A 21,026-nucleotide genomic window follows, 5' to 3' on the forward strand; every position below is an offset into this window, starting at 1 on the left:
GGTGTGGTATGATGGAACTTGCCAGGAATGTGCCCTCTAGGGTACTAGGGAAAGTTGTTCACAGGGAGATGTCTTGCTGGAGGCACTCTGCTACAAAACCTCACAAAGAGTATGCCAAGAGAGGCTGCTGCCTGCTGGGTACTGCTGGCTGTCATGCACTGCAGGAGGCTGGTGCTGGGGAAGCCACCCGTGCTGCTGCAACAGAGCACACCAGAACCAAGAAAAAAAGAACTGTTTCTTATACTAGATCTTTCTAACACCTTTTATCCACAAAGGTTAACATCACACCAGCTGCTGAAGGAAAAATATTTGAAGAGCACATATCCATTTTCACAGAGGAGGCAGTGAAGGGTGACTTTGGAACTAAGCAACAATAAATGGATAACTGGCACATGGAAATCCCTATCTATCCACTGCCAGGGTTTTGACCAAGGGTTTTAAAAGCTGTTGTCCTGAACTTATTACCAAATCAATTTATTGTTTTGGATATGTAATTTCTTTGTCTGATAACTTGAAAAGAAATTGACTCACTCTAACCACTTCATATGTCACATTTGTGCTTCACCCAGTTCTTTGAGACAAAATAATCTAATTATTATTTTAAGTATTTTATAATTAATCATGATGGAAATTATTGTTCACAAAACCAAGTGTCCAACATTTTGTTAGAATGGGAGATTTTTAGTTTGGAGTCAAAATAGCTTAAATGTTACTTTAAATATTATAGCAGATTAGTTTTCGGGTATTTCTTGCCTCTGCACAACCATCAGATGTTAAGTAAGCTCCAGATTTTAAGTCCGGGGGACCAGGACTCAGTCATTCTTGTTTAGTATAAATTGCCAGCATGTGGCACAGTGAATGGTACATAACTGATGCTAGGTTGATCAGTTATCTGTGCATGAATGAAAATGGATAACAGCTGCCCAAGTTTGTAGGTAAACTACTTTCATCGCTGAAAAATACAGGAAACAGTTGTGTTTATGTAAGACATTAAGTCTAATATAAAATATATGAATATCTACAATGTGTCATATAAGGCACATATCATATTTATCAAAGTGCAATAAATTCTTTCTCAAGAATTCCCAAAATCTTTTAAAAATATAATTTGAGGGGCCACAGAAAACCTGTGAGAAGAAAATATCCATGGGGAAACCATATTCAAAGAGAAATTCCTCAAAAAGACGATGAATTTTACCAAGAGTCACATTTACAAGTTCTGGAATGCATTTTTAGGAAGTAGGTTTGAGAAACTTCTGTTATGGACATCCTTGAGAGAAAGGATTTTCTTGTTGCTGCCAGTTTCATTTGTTGAAGATATATCAATCTTGAAAGAAAAGGAAAGCTTAGAGAAATAATATGTTTATAAGCTTATATGTTAAATAGAAATGTTATAATGAAAAAATATCACTGTTAAAGGACTAAAGACTGAATTTCTACCCAATATTTTAGCATAGTAGCTGTTACTGATGCAGAATCCAAAATACCAACTAATGGTAGTTTAGTTGCTGTAAAGGAAAGATATGGAAGAGAGGAGGAGAAATGAGAAAGGATTAGATAGTCATAATCTTCAAACCTATCTACCTATCTAAAGACATGGTGATATAGAATTATTTCTGTTTTCTTATAGTAATTATTTTAAATTGGTATTTTCTTAATGCTATCAATAATAATCTTTTTCCTTCTTAACAAACAGTACAGTTATTTCTTTCTCATTAGTAGGAAAGGAATAATAGGATGTGGAATCTGTATTTAAGTTGTATGTCAAGTTAATTTCCTTAGCATCTTTACTTAGTGGGATATAGGTTATATATTTAATATAGTATGAATAATTCATATGAACTCATAACCTATATAACAGTGGCCATGATTGATTCTCATTTATTAGTATTTCACTGAACGTGTGGCATTATATTTTATAAAAACAACAACTCTTTGTGAATTGTCTTCTGATACTTTTGCTCTATTTTGTACTTGTTCCTCTTTATTATTTTTGTTTGTTTGTCTTTTGAGGAAGATTAGCACTGAGCTAACACCTGCTGCCAATCTTCCTCTTTTTGCTGAGGAAGACTGGCCCTGAGCTGACATCCGTGCCCATCTTCCTCTACTTTATATGTGGCATGCCTGCCATAGCATGGCTTGCTGAGTGGTGCCATGTCCATACCCGGAATCTGAACCGGCAAAGCCAGGGCTGCTAAAGTGGAACGTGAGCACTTAACCACTGCACCACCAGGCCAGCCCCTGTTTCTCTTAACTTTAAATTGAACTTGCTAGCACCTTGAAATTCTGAAACTGGAAGAATGGCAGAGAAGAGGGCAAAGAACTTTTTTTTTCTTTCTAATAACAGAAAATAAAAGCCGAAGGATATAAAAACAACAACAACAACAAAACCCTGGAGTGGCCTGCATTCCTGAAGCTGTGAGGGCATGTGGGTGATGGAGGCAGAAATACAAAGCATCTGTGTTCTGACTTGCCCTATTCAGTTAAATTATGTATTATCAATAGAAACATTTTAAGCTTGGGAACCCAAGCAAAGCCCTGTGGATTCTCTGTTGTTTGTGATTTGGAACACTAGGGGACAGCACTAAAATATTCCATAGTTGTTTGTTATTGATCACTTGCATACTGTATAATAAGTAAGAGATTTTACTGTTAAAGACTATTGAATGCCCTGTTGATTTCAGTGGATGAGAAAGCACAAAGAGGAGGTTGAGCTTTTCATATCCATAATTTCAGCCTTTGTAAGATGGTGATTTGAATAATTTAGAGAAAGCTGCCAGGCTGCTTTTTGGTTGCAAGAAGATAGTAAGGCATGATAACTTAAAGAATTGTGATTTTCTTTTAAAAGTATTTTGTTCTTTTTACTCCTTGGGGGTAAATAATTTGCATAAATTTTTATTTCTAATCTTGTTTTCCAGGCACTTTGGAAAGACATGAAACGGGAGAAAGAGCAAGAATTATTCTTAATTGTTGTGATGATTCTCAGCTTCTAAAGCCTGAATCTGTACTTCCAGTTGCCTCAGAGACACATAAGCACAAAAGTATAGAACAGAAATCCTCCAGCTCCTACCAGTTTGGGCCAGTACCTTGCCCTGGTCTGCAGGTGGAGTCTTCATGTCAGGTAAGTTCAAATCAAGCTGCTACTCACAAAGAGCAATATCAACCCCGAGTAAGAAGCAGTATGCCATCATAAATATGCAGCAGTTGAATATCAGCACAAAAACAAGAACTCACAGAGGATCGCGTCTACCATACGTGTCTACCAGGGGATCTTGGGTGAATCAGGATAACTTTTTGAGTGTTCATTATGCTTGATCTAGCATTCTTTTTGACAAGATAGGTTCTGGCTTGTCAAAATTGAACCAATTTTATGTTAACTCTTGAATTCTAGGTGGTTTTCAATGGAGTGGTGGAGAAAAAACGCTATATTCTGTGGTCTGGATCCATTTTTTTTTTCAATTGAGATTAGTTGACCTCTTTTTAAAATGCTGATTGAAAATAAACCAAAAAGGTATCATAAAAACTGGGTCATTATATGGACAGTTCTTTTGATATATTCAGCATCTCTAAGATCACCAGCTCCTTGGGATTCTGAGCCTTAATTAGTACACAGTGATGGAGTTTGCTTTTATTTTCATAAACCAAATCAACCAGCTTCACAGAAATTTAGATGAGCTTTATTATTTCTCCCTTCTAAACGTGATATAGTAACTTAATCTAATTTTTTTAAGGGACTCTTCCATCATTTTGTCATCTGTGCCTCCAGGTTATCCTCTTATCATGTTGTTGTAACTATGCCATTTATATGCATATATCTAATGTAATGTTTTTTCATGTAAACCTATTTTCATAATATTATCTATTTCTTTTTAGTGGGTGTATTATGTTCTATCCTGTGTATTTGCTATTACTGATATGAATTATTTTCCTATAGCTTAATATGTGGATTGTTTTTTATGTTTCATTTTTATGAATAACACATTTATGAACCTAAAGATTTTTCATATTCAGTATTATTTAATTGGATATATTTCCAGAAGTGGGCTTTCTAAGTATTCATTCATTGAGCTCTGAGAGTCTAATGCAGTCATCTCTTTCAGCCCATCAGTGCACTATCTCCCTTAGTCAAGGCTGATATACATTGAAAACTTTGTAAATTTTAGATTTCTCTTTTTAAGAGTCCATTTAGGCCACCTACTTTTGTTTATACTTTCCTCCTTCAGATGTTAAAATCAGTGATTAGGCTTCAGCTTTTTTTCTGTTCTCATTTAGTCAGATTGTCTTAGATTTCTCAAATCTATTTTTCGTGTTCTTAACTTGAAAGAGGTCATGTTTTACCAGGACAATTTTATCAATATCATGAAAATTTAACATTCACAACTGCAGATGAAAGTCATAAGGTTTTAGTCTCCTAAGGTGGGAAATTTAACCACACATATTCTGTATTGAATGCTTGGGGTGGGGCCAACCCCGTGACCAAGTGGTTAAGTTCACATGCTCTGCTTTGGTGGCTGAGGGTTCCCCAGTTCGGATCCTGGGCATGGACCTACACACCACTCATCAAGGCATGCTGTAGTGGCATCCCACATAGAAGAACTGGAATGGTCTGTAACTAGGATATACAACTACATACTGGGGCTTTGGGGAGAAAAGAAAAAAAGAAGAGGAAGATTGGCAACAGATGTTAGCTCAGGGCCAAAAAAAATACAATAAATAAATAAAAATAAAAGGTTGGGGTATGTAAAGCCCAGTGAGTGAGCCCAGCTGACTGCCAAGCATTCCCATCGTAATGTGATTTGTGGCTCTCTGTTCATAATGCATCTTATAATGGAAATTATATGCTAGAATAGTAGATGAGAACTTGGAGATGTCTCTTGACTTGTGGATTTAGATGTCTAGGGTCTGCAGGAACAAATCTCATTCATCAAGTGCCTATTTTACTAGTTGAATTCCCAGAAGGTAAACTGATTGCTATTTCTTTCAGTTTCTTAGAGGACCTCAGAGCTACCGTTTCGGTAATAATAATAGTATATATAGATTTCATTTTCTTTATATAATTTTGTTTCTTTCTTGATTCCAGGAAGCAATAAAATGCCAGGGTCTTGTTTTCCTACTCTAAGGCTGACTCCAACTTTATTTCTTAGCTGCCCTGCTTTACCTTAGATGACTCCAATTTCTAACCTTCACTCTCTACAGAGTCAGAGAATTGAATTAGACAGGAGCCATCACCTCCTTTGTTCTATGTACTATACTTCTGTTATTATTGAGATTGCTGTTAACTACAGCTATTATTATTTCTGCTTCTCCTAAGTTATATCTTCTTCACTTATGTACTGCACGTCTTCATATTTCATCCTCTTAGATTTAAGCCATTGAGATTGTTTTATCTGCATTTACAAATTTGATAAGCATGAAATTTCAAGAGTGCTTATAAATTCTCCATCCTTCTTGTTGTTAATGTAGTAAAATGCTTCATGAGTTATCATAAGAAAAACATCAATTTTAAAGAAGCAGATTTAAATCACACTCATTTTAGAAGTGGGAAAAATGAGAGACAGTAAGCCTGTGAAATTTAGAACTGTCTAAGTTTACTTTGAGTTTCAGGTTTTTTTTGTGTGTGGATATTAGTGAGACACAAGTGAAATATTTCTGGCTGGTAGAGTAAACTGTTTAAACAGAAGAGTTGCTTGTAAGATCTGTGCAGTGAGCTCTTTCTGTTTAACAATATTTGGAATTTATTAGAATACAGTTTTTGCTTTTTCTTCTTGCATTTGAAGAGTGCATATAAATTTGGGAAAAGGTTTTAAAGAGAACAACAACTATAATAAAACATTTTGAAAATGTGTCTAATTTGAAATATTAGAAGAGTTGAATTTGTGCAGCTAGACAAAGAAAAGTCTTTGGGATAGAACAGGGCAAGAGTCTTAAAGGATTTAAAGGAATACAATATCATATTAGTAATGGGAAACTGCTTTTCTCAGATTGTGCTGAGGCTAAAACAAGATAGAAACTGTTTAAATTGCAGCGGGAGGAATTTAGCTTCAAAGTAGGAAATAAACAGCCTTACTAAAGTCATGTCTATATGGTAGAAATCATCATCATATTTTAAGGAGAGAAGGTCTGTTTTCTCAGTTGGTTGATTGGTTGATTTTAGATTCTTTTTCTTCATTTCTTGTCTGTAACATGAGTAAAAGGATAAACAGGATTATTTTAACTGTCACACTTTAGACCCATTGTAGTGTCCTGGGAATGCCTTTTTTTAAAAACTGATTTTTTGTCAAATGGATCCCCAACAGCAACCTCTTGTTGCTTATTTAGAGCTGTACTGTTTAATGTGGTAGCCATTAATCACATATGGCTATTGAGCACTTGAAATTTGGCTAACACATGTTAAAATGATATTTTGGATATATAGGGTTAAATAAAATACATCACTAAAATCAGTTTCACTTTTTTTTTTAATTGAGGTAACATTGGTTTATAACATTATATAAATTACAGGTGTATATCATTACATTTAGATTTCTGTGTAGATTACATCATGCTCACCACCCAAAGATTAATTACCATCCATCACCATACACATGTGCCTGATCACCCCTTTTGCACTCCTCCCTCCCCACCTCACCTCTGGTAACCACCAATCCAATCTTTATCTCCATATGTTTGTTTGTTGTTGTTTTTATCTTCTATTTATGAGTGAGATTTATGAGTGAGCCAAATAGTATTCCATTGTATATATACACCCATCTTCTTTATCCATTCGTCCCTTGATGGGCACCTATGTTGCTTCCAAGTCTTGGCTATTGTGAATAATGCTGCAGTGAGCATAGGGGTGCATATATCTTTACACATTCCTGTTTTCATCTTCTTTGGATAAATACCCAGCAGTGAAATAGGTGGATCATATGGTAGTTCTATTCTTAATTTTTTGAGGAATCTCCATACTGTTTTCCATAGTGGCTGCACCAGTTTCACTCCTGCCAGCAGTGTATGAGAGTTTCCTTTACTCCACGTCCTCTCCAACTCTTGCTATTTGTTCTCTTGTTAATTATAGCCATTCTGATGGGCATGAGGTGATATCTCATTGTAGTTTTGATTTGTATTTCCCTAATAATTAGTGATGTTGAACATCTTTTCATGTGCCTGTGGCCATCTGTATATCTTCTTTGGAAAAGTGTCTCTTCAGATCTTTTGCTCATTTTTTAGTTGGGTTCTTTGTTTTTTTGTTGTTGATGTATGAGTTCTTTATATATTTTGGATATTAACCTCTTATCAGACATGTGGTTTGCAAATATCTTCTCCCAATTGTTAGGTTGTCTTTTCGTTTTGATGATGGTTTCCTTTGCTGTGCAGAGCTTTTTAGTTTGATGTAGTCCTGTTTGTTGATTTTTTCTACTGTTTCCTTTGCCTGGTCAGAGATAGTACTTGAAAAAATGCTGCTAAGACTGATGTTGAAGAGTGTACTGCCTATGCATTCTTCTAGAAGTGTTATGGTTTCAGGTCATACGTTCAAGTCTTTAATCCATTTTGAGTTAATTTTTGTGTATAGTGTAAGATAATGGTCTGTTTTCATTCTTTTGCATGTGGCTGTCCAGTTTTCCTAACGCCATTTATTGAAGAGACTTTCCCTTCTCCATTGCATGTTCTTGGCTCCCTTGTCAAAAATCAGCTGTTCATAGATGTGTGGGTTTATTTCTGAGCTCTCGATTCTCACCTTTATAAACTTTTTTTTTTAATATATCTACTAGGCAGTTTAAAATTACATACGTGGTTTGCTTTGTCCTAGACAATATTTAAACAGACTAGGGATAAGCAAAATTTTTTGTAAGGGGCCAGACAGTAAATATTTTAGGCCTTGCAGGCCAGAGTTTTGTTGTTGTATCTATTCAGTTATGCTGTTGGAGCATGGAAGTCCCCATAGGCAATTCTTACACAAAAGGGTGTGGTTCTGCTCCAATAAAATTTTATTTACAAAAACAGGCAGTGGACCAGATTTGGTGCTCTTTGGCTATAGTTGCCAATTTCTGATCTAAACGGTCCTCTCTAGACTTGGAGATCGTGAGGTCCTAGGAGCAATGGGCAAAATACCCAACACTTCCTCTCTCTCTAGATATCTGAATTTTTAATAAAGAAATTTATCCCAACTTCTGCACTATGTGGAATGTAATCCAAAAGACCTATATCCAGTCTCTTCCCTGACAGAAATCTTGAAATTCATGGGATTGAAAATTTGCCCTTTGTAGAAAACATGTGCACATTATAGCTCCTAATCTAAGCAAGATTTTTTAATGGAATTTTCCTCAAATAATGCATTTATTTATACATGTATCTTTATCTAAACATATAAAACTGATTATAAATAAAGATACAATTGCATTTATTTACGTTCCAGTTGAGTTTTCTAGAAATACATTTATATTTTTTTAACCTTTAGTTGACCTTAAAGTGATATCTATTTGGTGCCATTTGCTCAAAAATCTTGTTAGAGCTTTATCCTGCTACCTCTCATAAAACACAGATAGATGATGCACTGGTAAGGCCACCAACAGAAAATTCGACCACACTACTACTTATTACTTTATCAGAATGAAGCGTTAGTTCTTTCCTATTTTATGACACAAAAAGTTAACCAAGGTAGAACTAGCTATAGTGGTTTCTAAATGGTAAGATTTCAAAATGTCACCTGCAACTCTACATGTATAAATATGAAATAACAATTCATTGTGGCAATACTACATGTTGCAAATTAACTCTGTTTTTATTGACCTATCTATATTTTATTATCAAAATTGAATCACTATAGAAACGGACAAATAATATCTTTTTGGGAACAATTAATTATATTACGTAGGGGTAAATCCTCAATATAGGATGATAATTTTCACTTTTTTGATCAGTAGTTAATTTTTGATATATTCTTTTTAAAGTAATAAACAGCATATAACTATTTTTTTCTAATGCAGAAAATATTTTCCATCAATTTTGTACAATATTAGAAAATAGATTTTTATTATTAGACATGCAAGCACTTTATGAAAATATAGGAATTACTCTCTGTAAACATTAGATTAAGATTTTTAAGTATTTTAATTTAGTGAATTCCAACTTAAAACTTCAGTGCCTAAATGATAACACTCTTCCTAGTAAGATAGAATAGAGAAATATACAATGGCAGAGAAATATACAAGGCAGTTTTCTTTTTGAACGCATGTGAGGTGATGCAAATTTTTGACAGAGTATAACCATTTCTCATAAGCATTTTATATATAATTTTAACTACTGTAAGTTAAGTAAAAATTTCTGTAATACTTAATACTTTTTTATATCTGCTTTATGAAAGATGTCCTTTTTCTCACTTTGTGGCATGAGTTTAAACTTTTTTTGGTGAAACTTACCTCAAATGGTGAGGAAAACCATGAAAAGCATATCACAGCTTTGTTTCAAAACTAATTTAAGAGGTCCCAGAGTCACTATGAAAAGTGGGAAACGTGGGATTAAATGACTGCAGCTGTCCGCCTCGCACACAGAAGCAACCCTGAATTTCCTCACAGGACTTCAAAGCTTTGCTTGTATCTAAACATTCGTTGGCCATGAATCAGAGGCACAGAAGGAGAATGCTCGTCTTTCATGGCGTGCGGCTGGTTAAAGTCCACATTGTGCTGCACGTGCCGGTGGGGAGTGCCAGGAGCAGAAGGGCACTATTCTGACTCGTGTGACAAATGTAGTTAACACCAGATCCATATTAATGTTGTCAAGTTCCCTTGATGTATTTAAACAGATTTTAATTATTTTCAGCGTCCAAAGGCCTGAAATATATAGCCTAATAGTGCTTCAAAAAAGCTTACTTAATGTGTGAATGTAAAACCTCTCGTAAAAATGAAACTTTTATATTGGCCTTAGTCATTGACATAGGTTATTCATCAAGTCAGCAATTTGTGTGGCAAAGTGCCATTTGAATAGTGTATTGTTAGGATACTTATGGTCCACTTGACAAGGGCTCTTGCTGTAAATAGTGCAATTTGACTCCAGCTGTTAAAGAGTGGCTTTGACAGCAGCCAAATAGAATGGAGATGCCTTACTGCACCGCCGAAAAATCAATATTGGGTTCTTGTTCATAGTAACCTGTTCTTTTCCCTTCTCTAGATTTATAAATGACGATCAAGGGTTTATAAGTGGAAGTTTAAATATTATTTTAGATGTAATTCACTTTGGTTTCAAATTAAGACATGATAAATGGTACAAGTACAGAGTTCTAGGATATTACTTCCATCCCCTGGTTCATGTTTAGTGACAATTACAGTTAAGTTGAATTTGGATTCTCCAGGTATAATAGAAAAGAATTAGTGTAAAACATGGACTCAAAATTGTGTGGCTATTGTATATTGCCAGCACAATTATTTCTTCTTTTTGATTTTCTTATCAATTTATCTTCTGTGTCCCTCCCATCTTCTCTGTGTGTATACCTTTGTGTAAAGATAGCAGGGTTCTTTGTGGCTGTGCCCATAGCAACACCCACAGATGTTGACAGCCGGTAATGTCCCTGGTGTTGTCCAAGATTTCCCTAAAGCAGAGTCTTGCTGGTTTTGAAGAGTTTTCTAGCAGTTTTCAGCAATACAAGGTTGCTATGATACCTGTCTGGCAGTAATAGATATTGAACCTGTTAATTACAATAACTACACACAATGGCTCTTTTGTCCATTGGGTTTTTCTGCTGTTGCTAGCTGTTATATTTAAGATACAGAATAGGAAGTGAAATTATATACTCAAGATGAGAAAAGAAAATGTTTCGAGAGTTTACTTTGAATCCAGATGTTGAATTTTTAAAAATTTCCAGGTATATAAACCTTTTAGCTGATTGTTGATTTCCCAGGATTGTAGATATAATTTATTTAAATCATTTCTAGTTTTGACTGAATTTGATTTTGAATTTTTATTGTTGTTTACCTCAGATGTCATAAGTGTTTGTCTAAGGTATACTGAACAAGTTTGAAAGAGCTGTCATTTTTAATATGGAAAAATGGTGGTATAATGTGTACTTTCTCAAAAGCCTTATTCAGCGTAGGCTGTTAAAATAGCCATGTTCCTATTACTGACCAACTCTGCATTTATTGAATTTGTGGCTGAGATAGAAACTGAAAATTCATAAAGCTGATAATATAATTTCGTGCAAAGACCTTTAAGGCTGATTCAAGGTCAGTGTTATTGTTTTTATAATTGCTGATAGGCGGTTGTGACTTCTACCAGAGAAAGGGTTTGTTCTACTTGGGTTTTAGCTGGTTTCAAAAAATGTTCTCTCCTGTTAATTCTAAAGTAACTCTTTTCACTGAATAAATGTTTCTGTCATTTCTTTAGTACTAGATTTAGCCCTGATTTACCCAGTTCCTTCCCCTACCCCCACCACATTCATCAACCCTGTAAGAAACATGAAAATCTAAGATTATAACTTTCTTCTTGAATTAAATATTCTGATTATAGCCATCAACTGACTTGTGGGGAGGGGGTGATTCTAGCATAGAAACAGGAATAAAAGTTAACCATATCAGGCATTTTAATTTTATATTTAGCTTCATCTAGGGAGAGTAGCATAATTTGTTAAAACATGTCTTTAAGTTGCCTTCATTTACATTAATAATTTTATATAAATATTTTACAAGCTATGAATTTTGTAATCATGTCCATACCATATTACCCACCTGGAGCCGTTTAGGTACTTTTTTTTTCACCTTCACTTTTTCTTTCCTTTCCTACTTTTTTCTTCTCAGTTGTAAATTAGTTTTGCTTTTTAAAAACTTGTGACTTTTCCAAACATGTTAAGACTCAGCTTCTTGTAGGATCCAAAGATGGACCTATTCAACCTACTGAAAGAAGTCTGTATCTGCTGGGATACAAATATACTCCAGTGGATTTGGATGCTTTGTTATTGAGCAACTTGCTGGTTCTGATTAAAAGGTGATGGTGCATGTTACCCCTTTACAGAAACTTGGAGTTTCCTTGGTAACCAAGTCATTGTCCTCCATCATGAATATTTTGTGTTTCTGTCCTATTTTTGATGACTACCACAAGGGATGATATTTTCAGGAGTAAAAAGTGAAGTTTGTAGAAATTCAGATGTTGAGTTAACTAACAGGGTTAGTGACTTATAACAAGAAAGAAAAGAAGGAGAATTAAATCTTTCTTTTTGAAAGCTGGTAATATCACTTATTGACTGAGAGTACCATCTGGACCCATTTAAAGGAATCCCACCAGGAGCACTACTTCTGTACCAATGACTTATGTTGAAACTGGCCCTAAGAGAGCAGCAAATGCAGAAATGTAGCAGGAAGCCATTCTCAGAAAAGAAAGCATTTATTCTCATGGAATCTTTACCCTATGTTGGTAAAAACAAAATGTGTTCGGCTTTATTCATTGGAATGAAGAGCGTGAACTTATTTGAAAAATAAATCCAGCTAATATTCTCATCCATTTTTCTGAATTTGGTTTTAATAGTGACATCCTGAAGGCAGAACCAGTTCTCTGCATCCCCAAATGGCATTTATGACATTAAATACAAATAATGACATCAATTACATTATTTTTAATTTTCTACATACTGTAAAGCTCATAATTACTTTGGAAACTGCTGTTTTAATCCTAAGGTAAGATATCCTGCATAAGCTTTTGGTCCAAGCATGATTGTTACTATCAGACATAAAAAATGGTCATAAGAGGCTGCTGTGAGCAACAGGGTCTCTCTTATGCACATATTTAACTTCATGCACATCCAAATAAGACTGAAAATTTTAGTTGTTTTTTTGTCTTCACTTGTTCAAGGCCTGATGATTAGAAAGTCCTTATGAAAGCTTACAAAATATACAGTTATGCTCGCCTTTACTACTTTCTTCCCAGCTCCCACTAGGAGTCTCTGGTCATTATACAAAACAGCTTTCTCCCTTTACTCTCTGGTAGTCAATATTTTGTTTTCCGTTTTGCTCCTTGAACTAAAATATTAATCTGGATGCATAGAGAGTAGTAATGGAGGGATACAGGTTCATCAGACCCTTTATTTCTAGTTTTAGCATTGTAGCATGTTAGAACTGGAAGTGGTCAAGTTACCCGTTCCCTCCTTTCTTTACTTAGGAGAATTTTGGAGCCCAGTCTTGATTGAATCATGCAGTAGATTAGGTTTAGAACCCAAACTGGGACCTGTTGTTTCCTGTTTTCTCTCTCTTAGTCCCAGTGTAGCTGAACCCACTAATGGGTGGACCTTGCAGCCAGGCTCCGACCTGCCAAATTTCTTTCACTGCTGGGTTCCCGTGTTGTCCTGTCTTCACTGCCCCGCCCCATTTTCTTGAATGTTCATTGCCAACTAATCTTGGGATCTGGTGTACTAAAAGTTAGTTTTAGATGTTTCTATAGTTCCAGAATTTCAGAATTCCCTGCTTTTGCTGTGATTAGTGGGTGGGATTTAACTTTTGCTTGGATCTCTGATTTTTCTTTTCTCTGTCTGATTACCCTGCCAAGTATACCTCTTCCTTCCAACTTGCCTTGCTAGGAACCAGAGTCCTCAATCTCTGCTCTCACTGATGAGCACTCTGGCTTCTGTCTGAACCCTTCAAGATGACAGTGTTTTAGTTTTCTATTGCTATGTAACAAATTGCCACAAACGTGGAGGCTTAGAACAATACACATTTACTATATCACAGTTTCTTTGTACCAGGAGTCCAGCATGGCCTGACTGGGTTCTCTGTTCAGGATCTCACATGGCAAAAATCTAGGTGTGGGCTGAGGTTGCTGTATCATCTGAGGCTGGGGGTCCTCTTCCAAGCTTCTTCAGGTTATTGGCAGAATTCAGTTCCTTTTGGTTGTAGGACTGGGGTCCATGCATTCTTGCTGGGTGTTGATCAGGGGCTACATGTTCCTCGCTATATAGTCGCCTTCATCTTAAAGCCAGCAGTGGAGTACTTGTGCATCTAGTCCCCTTCATACTTTGAACCTCTGAGTTTTCCCTCTGCCACCAGCTGTAAAATACTCTCTGCTTTCAAAAACTCAGTCTGATTCTATCAGGACTACTCAGATAATCTGCCTATCTGAAAGTCAACTGATTTGGGACCTTAATTACATGGGCATGATCCTTTACAGCACTGCCTAGATTAGGGTTTGGTTGAGTAACTGGAAGAAGATATGTTTCACAGGGGCTGGGAATCTTAGGGGCAGTCTTATAATTCTGCCTACAGATGGGAAATCATTCTAACTCAGGATGACTACTGTTTTAGGACTAGTACTCTCTTCTTCTGGTTCTGGAACATTTAACCTCTGCCCAAATGCTCTGATTAGCTGTCCTGTTACTAATCATTTCTGAAATTTGAATTAAGACTCTTATTTCTCTTTGGGACCTTTGACGCTAGTCTTGCAGAGAGTTGGCCTGTGCTATGGCAGAACTGTCTCTCAGGCCAAACTCTGTTTTACAAAAACCATAGCGTGGCATCAATCGTATGATCATATGGCAGAGTAAGGAAAGAATAACATAGGTCCTGTCTCTTCCTACGTGATTATCATGAGACTTAAATGAGAGAATCATTTGACAGTTGATATGGCTTTCCAGATCTAAGAAGATACCTGAATCTAGAACTTCCACAAAATTTTTTTATCATATGTTTGGCAGCCCAACATTTTTAATTACAAAGAACCTATCTTTTGTTCAACTCTGTCACTAATAGTTAAAGTCAAGTTTATAGATGGTAACAAATTGTGTTTAGGGTCTTTAAGCGTATTTTTGCTTTATGCCCGTGGTGTTTAGTTATGCTAATGATCAGCTTAACCAATCTATAGAACATGCTTTTACCTTAGGCATGCAATTTCTAGTGTTATCAAGGATATCTGGAGTTAATATGATAGTAGCAAAACTACCAATTTTGAATATGTTTTTTCAAAATTTTATTTGCCTTTTTATGATAATTCCATTAGTCGTGATAAATTATGCCATGAAATATCTGTTTGACTTAAGTGATCTGCTTTCTCTCTTAATCAAGAGAGCAGTTGGGATCAGATACATCAGATATAATGAGTTGCACCATGAGTAAGTGCCCAGATCACACACAGCACCTCAGATGATGGTTTGCTTCACTGATTTTGTGACCCAGTTATGGGGCCACAGCTTGATGGTTTTTTGCCTTGACCTAATAGTCTGTGTCATTGACTCTAGGACTAAGTTCTTATATTTCAAAGCATTATATTATTATTCTTTATCAGAATTCAGTTTTATAACAGGAAATACTTATCAAAATCTGTTTATCTTTCACTAATGGATTAAACTTAAGGACTTTGGCCTTTTTATCTGTCTGCAAAAAAAGGCATAATAAGTGGTGCTTAAATTATAGGTAAATGATGAAGTATAATAGAACTAAGCAATATAATCTACAAAATACTCAGTACTTCATTATGTGTAAATGATACATTATATCCTGTAAAGCTTTTCCAAACATCTTAGAGTTACCTGATGTCTTCTCAATAAGTCAATAAGTCATTTAATATGGTTTCTTTTGATTCCCATTTTCGAGATATGCCTAATTTCTTCAGAGTAACATGCAACACCATACTATAATTAAAAATTTCCTCACTTTGGAATTAGAGCAGGTGTAGTCAGTAGTTGATGCGTGATACTTGGGGAATAATTTAAGTTGAGTTTTACTATCCTCTGGTAACTTTGTTTTAAATTCTGGACACTTGGCTGCATAATCAAAACCTAGAAAACATCCCTTTTAATATTTCAGAATATTCATAAAATTCAAATTGCTAGCCATTATTATTATTATGTAATTTTTATTGTATCTCCTAAACTTGAAATGATATCTACTCTTTTCTTCGCAAAAATACCTTCTGAGCTTTAAATTTGATTTTGATACTTATCTTGGAGGTTGGGTAAATGTCCTGTAAAGATTACACATATTCTTCAGTCATGTGACTTTCCAATCTCTTGAGTTCACATTACAGTTTATGAAATAGTCTTTTTAACTTCCACCAGGATGACCTGGATGGGAAGAAAAGAGCCTAGGAAATTGACATTCAATTATTATTAAGCTGAATTGTATTCATCCTCAGAATAATATCCAAAATTATCAAGCACACATGAAAGATATATTGAAAAACATCAACTAGATTTGGGACCATTGCCGAGATATTTAATCCCCAGCTACTTGGCCTCATTAAAGAAACTCATATTCCCACTACTGCTGGTCTTCTGCCAGAAGGTTTTCCCCCTGATTCTTCACCTTCAAGTTTAAGTTTCAGTGTCACTCCCCCATAAAGTAAATAGGAACCCACCTCCCATTTTCTCTTTCTCAGCATCCTTTTCATTTCATTGTTTATCTTCCCCACCTTCCATGGCAGTATAAGCTCAAAGTGGGCAGTGACTTGCTCTGCCAGCTTATTACACTATCCTTATCATCTAGCACATGTCTGACACATGTCAGGCATTCAGAAATATTTGTTGAATAAAAACATGGACTGAAAACTACTAAAGTCTAAACATGAAAGATAGATGATAAGAAAGTAGAGAATCCTTCTTTTTTTGAATTGTAAGGAAAAAAAATTAAAATGACTAACAGGAAAAAAAGAAAGTGTATTTATTTTTCCAGTCAATTGCTTTAAGTTCAAATTGGGTTTTACATGTGGCTGGATCTTACAGAGGGGAGTAACCCAGCAAAATAGTCAATAACAGCTACCCCACCGATATTTAAACACCCGTCTCAATCAATTCAAAAGTTGATAAGGCATATTGATATTTAGAACAGTCCAAATCAATTCTAAAGTTTATAAGAAAAAATTATTAAGCATTGGTGATGAAATTTAGGATGTTCAGCACATTAGGGAGCAATGGTTCACAGTAGGTAAGGTGGGCACAACAGTGAGCTGATATAGGCTGAAAAAGAAAGATTAAAGGGAAGTTTCATCAAATAGTTTCTTACTTCAGCCAAATTTATGTTATTGCCCCAATCACTTGCCCTTAAATTTCAGACTCCTTTTTCTAGTAACGGTTATCTAAAATAAGCACTCAAAAATAGCCTGAGGATTGTATTGCATATCATGAGCCCTCTGTTTCCCTCAAATAATTACTTTACTAAGCCCTCCCCTCAATACAAAACCCCTGAAGCCGGCAACAATCTAATCAACAGGTTTGTAATAACTTTTAGAAATGTAAGTGTAATAAATATGAAGAGGCCTGATTTATGTCTCATTTCCCAGATGCAGAGTCTCTGGCACAATCCTGCATCCCTCAAGTGGCAAACATCACTTCCTACTTTCATAGATCATTTGAAAATTGCTGCTCTCTCCCTCTCATCACAGGTTGGTGAGGAGAGGGCTGATTCCACTCCGTGATGTGTGTGACAATAAATGCTTTTAGGTAACTCCCTATTGTTGGAATGTAGGGTAGCGTGCTAGAGTAGCAGTCCCCGGAGACACCAACTCTTGTAGGATTTGCTCTTCTTCCTTGTCTCCTTGCCTCTAGGGAGGATGCCTCTCAGTCACTGTGGGCAGGCCAGTGCTCCTCCGCCTGACTGCCGTGCTGACTGTGCTCTCCATGCATCTCTTCCTGCCTAAACTCACATACAGAGGATGTTCTTCTCTCCACTTAGTCAAATCCTACCCATACTACAGCATATGCATGCACTATTTAATGTGCACCTGGTAGACAAACATTTGTAAGTTAGCTATGTATTGCCTAGTTATTTTACAGATATTTATTTGTCTTATCTTCTCAATTAGGCCTTAAGCTCCTTGAAAACAAACAGCTGTGTCTGTATGTTATATATGTTTTGTAGCGTGGAATGCGGAACAGAATACTTTATTTATTCAGCAAATATTCATTGAACACCTACTATGTGCCAGACACACTTCTTGATACCAGGAATTTCAACGAAGTCCTGCCATTCATGGTACTTACATTTCTAGTGAGAGGAGATAGACTGTAATTTTAAAAAATACAAAAAACAAAACAAGAATGTCGGATAGTGCTAAGGACTGTGCAGGGAATGAAGATCAGGCAGTGCGATAGTGCCTGGGGGTTTGTTGTAGGCTGAGTGGTCAGAGAGGGTCAGAGGAGGAGGCAGTATCTATACTAAGTCTGAAAGGCAAAATGGAGCAAGCCATGTCACTCTCAGAGGAGAGAATATTCTAGGCAAACAGCTACTGCAAAAGGCCTTAAGTTGGAATGGGCTTGACATAGGCAATGAAGTCAATGAGGCCAGTGTGACTGGAGAGAAGTGTATGGGGAGAGAATTAGAAGTTCATATTGGAGAGGAAAGTAGGTGCAGACTATGCTGAATGTGATAATCCAAAGCATGGAGCTTGAGTTCTAAGTACTAAGGGGAGTCTTCATGGTTTTACTCAAAAGGAGTGATGTGATCTGATTTATGTTTCAGAAAGATCACTTTGGTTCCTACGTAGAAAATTGGATTAGAGGAGAAGGGGTGTCATGAAGAGGAAGCTATTGTATAATTGCAGCAAGAGAAGGAAATTATTAGTTGGTGTTGAGTTTTTGAACATCAAACTGGTAAAAGCTATGATATGATATATGTGCTCTAGTAAGCCTATGTCCCGAAGTGCCACTGGAACCCCTGTAGATGGTAAGACCAATGCTGTCCGCAGAATGCAGAAGTCATGTTAGGTCTAAATCTTAATGGATGAATAAGATGTTGGTGTGGGGAACAGCAGATCCAAAAGTCCAAAATATAAAGATGGGTAGTGAGTGGGGGATTGATGAGAAATTGGTATGACTGGAGATAGAATATACAGTGGGAATCGTGGAAGATGACTGTGTCTTGTACTCTTGCAGGAAAATAAAAAGCCTTTGAACTTGGCCTTTGAACTGAGAGCAACTTATATTTGTAGTGGAAACTCACATAAGGGACAAATGAACAACCAATACAACGTTAAGATAGAGTCCTCTGTTACAATACAACTTATCTGAGTCAAGGGAATTTGACACCTTAAATTGTATGCTTTATATTTATATTATGGTTTTGCCTAGAAAAAATATTTTTGTATACATTTAAAATTCCTGTTAATTTAGAATAGGCCAGGGATTGGCAAACTTTTTCTGTAAAGTTTGGCTTTACAGATAGTAAATATTTTTGGCTTTGTGTGTGATACAATGTGACATTTTTGTCACAGCTTCTCAGCTCTGCCTTTGTAATGCCAAAACAGCCATAGATGGTGCATAAACAAATAAGCATTTCTGTTCCAATAATATTCTATTTACAAAAGGAGGTGGTAGGCAGGATTTGGACTGCTAGCCATTGTTTTCTGACTCCTGCAATAGGCAAGCTGTGGTTATTTTCCATTATAAATAAGTGTAATAGAACACAGGAAAAAGAGTGGAAGCTTTCCACTGGGAAAAAACTGTATTCAGTTATTGTCATTAACAGGTGTTCTTGTCATGTTCCCTCTTTGCTGAAAGTTATAACTGTTTTCACTCAATTTTGGAGCCTGGTTTGTTGTGAAATCTGTTTTGACTTTTTAGAAATTTTTGTCTTATTTCCGTCACTTCTTCTTTAAGGTAGTCTACAAACTTGATCTTGTCAATAAATTATAAGATATGTGACAAATTAGCATGGTATGGTCATTTGAAAGAACTCGTTTGCTCAATTAGGCATTTCATTAACTTTAGTTTAAATTATACACTTTTTTTTAGGTGAGGATATTGATTTCAATTTTATAAGTATGTGTTAAATTGAATTGACTAAAATATCTCGTGGCCACACAGAGACATATATCTAAAAATAAGTGTTTGGCTGATTACTCTTTATGTAAATACACCTAAGAATCATTCCAAAGAGAAAAAGCACTTTTTTTTTTGGTCCTTTGGTCTACTTAGTGGTAAACCAATTCTGACTAAGTTATTTTTCCTTCAAACTACATTCTTTCTGACCTTTTGGCCAATTATAAGTTTATTAGTATGATGTTTAGAAAGCATTAGCATGATACCATTGACATGTTATAGTTGAGAAGCAAGGGTGACTGGAGTAAGTCAAATTAGCATATCCACAGCACATCTCTTTTAATTACTTTTTGTCTCTGCTGGGGGATGAGTACAGAGTAATTTAGCAACACATACTTGTTATCTTAATTGACAATTATGTACATAGAGAGGTAAAAAACTTGAAGGAAACAGTTGCTATTTAAAAAGAGCAGAGGGACTGGCCTGGTGGTGCAGTGGTTAAGTTCACACGTACTGCTTTGGAGGCCCGGGGTTCGCTGGTTCAGATCCTGGATGCGGACCTGGCGCCGCTTGACACGCCATGCTGTGGTAGGCGTCCCGCATATAAAGTGGAGGAAGATGGGCATGGATGTTAGCTCAGGGCCATCTTCCTCAGCAAAAAGAGGAGGATTGGCAGTAGATGTTAGCTCAGGGCTAATCTTCCTCAAAAAAAAAAAAAAAAAGCAGATAGGACAAGTTAATTTTTTTCTATGGGTGTCGTTGAATTTGTTTATAAGTTGCAAAGTAGACCAAAGTTGAATTATGAAGTGATCATTCAAACAGTTGTGACCATGTTTCAGAAATGGGCAGAAAAAAATTGGTTTCCGTGTCTGCTAGTAGTTTCTAGGGAAAACATAAGGCACATAAACATGAGATCATATTTTTTTGTGGTGGAAAGAGCACCGGAGTGGGAGTAGTCAATTTACGTTCTAATTTAAACTTTGGCACTTGAGCACATTGGTTGACTAAATGAATGGCCGCATGAGTGAATCAGTCACCAAGCCTCTCTTGATTATTGCGATATTGTGATATAGTAAGAAATATATATTTGGTCTTCATCCAAGGTTTCTGGTAGACAGTTCATAAAACCCTTGGAATTTCCTTAGTGATAAAAGCCATAAAGGTGTCTTTTGTTACTTGTAACAAGCCTTTTCAACAACCTGTAAGTTTATGTTAATGAGGTGATTTTTGGAATGCCCCTAGATAGCCTCAGGATGATGGGCTGGTTGCCAAGGGAACCAACTGCGTGATTAGAGGGTTGGAACTCAGAGCTCCACCCGGTGACCTC

General features: G+C 36.1%; 1 protein-coding gene across 2 annotated transcripts in view; it reads left to right on the plus strand.

Annotated features, from left to right (window-relative positions):
- Positions 1–21,026, plus strand: part of WDR72 (WD repeat domain 72) — a 229,522-nt gene that overhangs the window by 92,661 nt on the left and 115,835 nt on the right. For both annotated transcript variants that reach the window (XM_070501346.1, XM_044764862.2), the window contains exon 14: positions 2,919–3,121. In XM_070501346.1, coding sequence (XP_070357447.1) covers positions 2,919–3,121 — 203 coding nt within the window. The remainder of the gene's footprint in view (positions 1–2,918; positions 3,122–21,026) is intronic.

Source organism: Equus asinus, chromosome 2 (assembly GCF_041296235.1).
Source record: "Equus asinus isolate D_3611 breed Donkey chromosome 2, EquAss-T2T_v2, whole genome shotgun sequence".
NCBI classification, from domain to species: domain Eukaryota; kingdom Metazoa; phylum Chordata; class Mammalia; order Perissodactyla; family Equidae; genus Equus; species Equus asinus.